The sequence below is a fragment of the Acanthamoeba castellanii genome, assembly GCF_000313135.1.
Source record: "Acanthamoeba castellanii str. Neff unplaced genomic scaffold scf7180000084688, whole genome shotgun sequence".
Classification (NCBI taxonomy): Eukaryota; Discosea; order Longamoebia; family Acanthamoebidae; genus Acanthamoeba; species Acanthamoeba castellanii.
The window spans coordinates 4993-9677 of NW_004457542.1; the positions used below are offsets into that span (position 1 = coordinate 4993).

Consider the following 4685-nt stretch of genomic DNA (forward strand, 5'->3'; position numbering starts at 1 on the left):
GTCGTCCTGAAGACAAAATGTTATCATTGAAAATAAATAATACATAATAATACATAATTCATATAAACGTAATAAGTACGATAGTGAATAAGTACGATAAAGTGAATAAGACTGGAGCGCAGGGCGTACGATGTAAAGGTGGTGTTCCTCGGGGCCAAACACCGACTCCTGGAAGGACACTCTGACCTTTTCCAACTGATCCTTGGTACCGATCATGATCACTGCCAGAGAGCATCACGCCGCCAGTTCATCAGAATTTATCATGGGCGATGTTGTGTGCACACCAGGGTAACCACACTCACACATCATTGCACGCACCACCGCACACGCACGCATCACCACCGCACACGCACCAGAGCACACGCATATACTGCGGAACGCACCTCGAAGGTCAGGGTTCTGGAAGGCCTTCTTGATGAAGAAGTTGAAGTAGATGGGGAACTCGACTTCGCCAAAATTGACGGCGCCCATGAACAAGCGGGGAGGCAGCACGTAGATGTGCGGCACGGGCTGGCCCTGCACCACGGGAACCGCGCGTGGACAATGATGAGCACTCTTTACGTGTAACTACTCCAGCACACACGCACCACCGCACACGCACACGCACACGCACACGCACATGCAACGACGAAGTTAGGTACCTTGCTCATGTAGGTCTTGATGGTTTCGGGCGGGATGCCCACCTGCAGCAGACCAAAGGAACCGTTGTACAAGTACACGCCTGGGAGAGAAAGAGAGAGAAAGGTGAGCTTCAGCACGAGCGCTCGTCCAGGCGACGACTCCGAACCTTTCTCCTCCGAGTTGAAGAAGCGGCCGCTCAAGTAAGGCTTATCCTCGCCCAGTATTTGATAGCCCTACACCACCACGGCACACGACACACACACACGGCACACACACACCCCATCGCACGCACACGTCAGCACCAATTGCTGCGGGCGTGAGTAAAACTGAACACACCTGGCTCTGGTCGGACTTGCTGGCCAGGTACTGCAGCGCGCGGGCCAGGAGCTCCTGACCTCTGGCGGACTCGCCCTGGAGGCTGCGCAGGCCGGCGAAGAAGTCGTTGGTGACCTGCACGCACCGCCGCACCGTGGCGTAGAGCGTGGGCAGGGTCGTGACCGAGGCCAGCTCCACCACTTCGGCAAAGTCCTGCACCAGGCCGTCCATGTTCTTCTCACCGCCCGCCGCCGCGATGGCCAGCGAGGCCGGGTCGGCATGCCGCGCGAAGATGGCGGCGACGCGGTCGGTCACCCCCGCATCGTCGAGCACGAGTGATATCTTGGACGACAGGGCGAACACCTCGACGAACAGGTCGGCCAGCGGGCGCACCTTCTCTGCGGCGACGGCTCCCGCGGTCGTGGTCGTGGTTCCGCTCTGGTTGACGTCGAACGCGAGCTGGCGCAGGGAGCCGAGAAGCGCCGGCCAGTCCAGACCGCCGTGGTGCCGCGTCAAGAGCTGGCCCACCTCCTCCGCTGCACTGCTAACAATAAAAAATAGAAATAATTATTCAAAAATATATATAATAACTGCTTCAGCACTAAAAAAACCACACGTTCAAAATGTTAGGCAATATATCAACGGGTACCTTGCCAGGTGTGCCATTTTTGATGTATACCGGTGGTCTGTGTCGCCTGGAGTGAAGTGAAAGGAACACGTGACCCGCACTAAAAAAATGTGAAGGAAATCACATTTCTCGTTGGTTTTGTCTTTGCTTTGCAGGAGGGGTGGACCATTTGAAGAACTTTGCAGGGTGGTGCAGTACAAAGCTGATCACTGCTCTCTGGACTGCCCACAGCATAGCTGGAAGGCATGGTGCCAGGAGCCCAACAAGAAAAATAAGTCTAACCTTGAGGTGAGGCACAGGAGGCCTCACTACCAGAGATTAAGCTGATAAGAACAGATACTTCACATGATCTTAGCCACTTGGGCCGAGAAGATGTCTTCTTCCCAGCCACACTGCAAGTTTTATACCCTTCAGCCACGCTGCTGAGTGGTGTGCATGAAAAAGGCAGGCTTTGGCGCAGAAAAAAGTGTGGTACATTCATTTACTTGATCAAAGCTGCAGACATATCCACGCGGTTCCCTCACCCACACGCCAGGCTTCAGCATCAATCAGTAGCGGACATACGGCTCCTTATCGTTCACAACGCCGACGTGCTCATACGTTTCTGAGGTACAGGAGGGCAACACAACAAAAGAGTCAACGATCAATGGTTGAGGTTTGGGCAGGTGGGGGGGGTGACATACCCTCGGCCGGCGGTACCTTGGCCAGGAAGTAGGACACCAGCGTTTGCTTGGCCTGTAGCCCCGTAAAGGGAGGTCAGTCATGTGCCCTGGCGCGAGTAAGTGGTTCACCGGGTGGTGCGCCAGCGTGACGTACGGCGATGAAGATCACGAGGTAGGAGAGGAAGCGGACGGCCGTGGTGTACTGGAAGCACAGCGGGCTGTCGGTCCACTGGTCGAGGTCAAACCACCTGCGCGGTTCCACACACAAACACACACACCCGCGCGTTAGGCATCACAGCCTGTGTGACTGTTAGACCGGTACGTACTGGATGCAGGGCGTGTAGGCCTGGTCCTCGAAGATGGAGTAGAGCGGTACGGTGTAGGTGAACCAGGCGAGGCGGCCGAGCAGGCCGAGCAGGTTGAACAGGCCGACGAACGAGTTCTGCGCTCCGCCGCACCAATGTCGTTTAGTGCGCCAAACTCGAGTGAGTGTGGCGGTGTGGAGGAATGCGTACGACGATGAGGAAGTCCGGGTGGCGGGAAAGGCCGGCGTAGACACCGAACACGCCGGTGACACCCAGCTGGACGCCCCACTCCCAGGCCGGGGTGATGAAATAGGCCACGCTCGTCACCTAGAGCCGCCACCATGTCAGAGAAGAAACTCAACGATAGTAAGTGTTATCATTTTTCTGTATTATTAATCTTAAAAAGACATAAATAATCCTGCGTTGTACCGTTTGGAAGAAGGCGCACAGGATGAGAGACCACCGCACGAGGAAGGCCAGGCGCTGTGCGCGTGCAAGCGGTAAGCAACGTTGCATGAGTCGCAAGGGTGAGCCTCATGTTGTAAAATTAGGTCCGAACTAAATAAAAGAACGAAGACGTTAGGTGGGGGGGGCGTACTTGGCCCTTCCAGTGAAGGAGAAGGGCAACGATGAGGAGGATGCCCAGGCAGGCAGTACCCACAATGGGGATCATGCCCCGCCTGAAGTTCGTCACCATATCCCCAAAGTCAGAAGCCGCCTCGGAACTCATTTTGGAGGTGATACGAGTTCAGTAGTGTTGTCTGCGTAGTCTCTGTACGCTCAGAAAAGTGGTGCCCACCTTTTGTCTCGTGGTCCGGAGCGGGAAAGTGAGAGCATTATTTCGAGGTCCGGCTTCGCTGAACGCCAGCGAAAGCGTGACCGCAATGTTCAACAGAGCACTCGTGTTGCATTTCTCAACTGTGGGGAAATCGTCAGTCCTTGCCGCTGAGCTTGCGTTCGATCTTCTCGACTTCGTGCTTGCCGGTCTCCTTGGCGGAGTGCAGGGCGTCGGCGACTTGGTGCTCGACCCGCACGAACACCGAGTAGCCGTGCCACGCCGAAGACCCGGCGCCCACCGCCGCCAGCACGCCCGCCGGGTACAGCTTGCGCGTCCGCGCGAATCGGCTCCCCATCACGCCCGCCAGCGTCAGCGACGTGGCTGTGCGTGTGTGCGGTCGTGCGCGCGCGTGGTGTGTGTGTGTGTGTGTGTGTGTGCGTGCGTGCGTGTGTCATGCATGTTAGGAAAAGCCACGGAAGCGGGCGTATGCGTGTGGGCGGTACCGAGGGCGATGGTGCGGCCAGAGGCGCTGGTGGCCGGGTCCTGGATGAGGTAACCGCCCACCCCGAACAGGGTGCCGAAGCCCAGACCTGCCAGTAAGCTGGATGGTGGGCAGACGTGGGGCACGATATAGATGAGCGAATGAGAGCTCAAAAGATGAAAGAGATGCAAGTGGAATTGAATCGATGCATAGAGAACCAAACCTGGGAATGGATTTGGTGGCAGTGAATCCACGGATGCCCATGAGTGCCACCACGGCACCCACGCCAAACGTGGGCAGCGCCTCTGACACCGCTGCCGCTCTCCTCGAATCCGCCTTGTTCGACATCTTTGTTTTTTTTGCTCTTTTACGCAACAAATAAATCAATTGATGAATATTTATATATATTTGCCGTTATTATTAATAAATTAATAAATTAATGAATCAATAAATAATAGCCACTACCAGGTCTTCTCGTCGGAGAGAGGGAGGGTCATGAGGTGGAGCACGGCCTCGCGGGCCTGGAGGTCGCCGCGCAGGATGGCCGCCACGGCCTTGATGATGGGCAGGTCGAGCCCGTACTGTTCGGCCAGCTTGCACGCGGCCGGCGTCGTGGCCACGCCCTCGGCCACCTCCTCCATGGTCGCGAGGATGCTCTCGAGCGACTCGCCCGAGCCCAGGCGCTTGCCCACCGTGCGGTTGCGCGACAGGCTGCCGAAGCACGTCAGCATCAGATCGCCGATACCCGACAGCCCTGTTGTGTGTGTCGTGTGTGTGTGGTGTGTGTGTGTGTCGTGTGGTTAGAAGACTGTGGGCGCGTGTTGTTGGATTTGTGGGAGAGACTGACCGGAGACGGTGTCGGGGCGTGCGCCCATCTTGACGGCGAGCCGGGTCA

The 4685-nt window shown here is 56.6% G+C and overlaps 4 protein-coding genes across 4 annotated transcripts in view; all 4 read right to left on the bottom strand.

The window, feature by feature from the left end:
* Positions 1-129: 129 nt before the first annotated feature.
* On the bottom strand, positions 130-1602 carry ACA1_124230 (3',5'-cyclic-GMP phosphodiesterase; the record flags this gene model as incomplete). The annotated part of the gene is given in 7 exon segments (XM_004341849.1): positions 130-221; positions 384-516; positions 642-721; positions 788-854; positions 958-1071; positions 1090-1477; positions 1586-1602. Coding segments are annotated over 7 exon segments (891 nt in total), but the record flags the coding sequence as incomplete, so codon positions are not given.
* Positions 1603-2112: 510 nt separating this feature from the next.
* ACA1_124240 (uncharacterized protein) lies at positions 2113-3261 on the bottom strand (the record flags this gene model as incomplete). Its single annotated transcript, XM_004341850.1, has 7 exons — positions 2113-2168; positions 2248-2299; positions 2381-2474; positions 2553-2668; positions 2742-2858; positions 2961-3014; positions 3130-3261. The coding sequence occupies 7 exons, from the start codon at positions 3259-3261 to the stop codon at positions 2113-2115; spliced, it is 621 nt and encodes a 206-aa protein (XP_004341898.1).
* A 202-nt stretch (positions 3262-3463) lies between these two features.
* On the bottom strand, positions 3464-4138 carry ACA1_124250 (transmembrane proteins 14c protein; the record flags this gene model as incomplete). The annotated part of the gene is made up of 3 exons (XM_004341851.1): positions 3464-3690; positions 3813-3910; positions 4014-4138. 3 exons carry the CDS (start codon positions 4136-4138, stop codon positions 3464-3466), a joined length of 450 nt encoding a protein of 149 aa, XP_004341899.1.
* A 113-nt stretch (positions 4139-4251) lies between these two features.
* ACA1_124260 (glycerol-3-phosphate dehydrogenase, putative) overlaps positions 4252-4685 on the bottom strand; it is a gene marked incomplete at both ends in the record, with an annotated part of 970 nt that continues 536 nt past the window's right edge. Inside the window, one exon of the mRNA XM_004341852.1 lies at positions 4252-4501. Coding sequence (XP_004341900.1) covers positions 4252-4501 — 250 coding nt within the window. The remainder of the gene's footprint in view (positions 4502-4685) is intronic.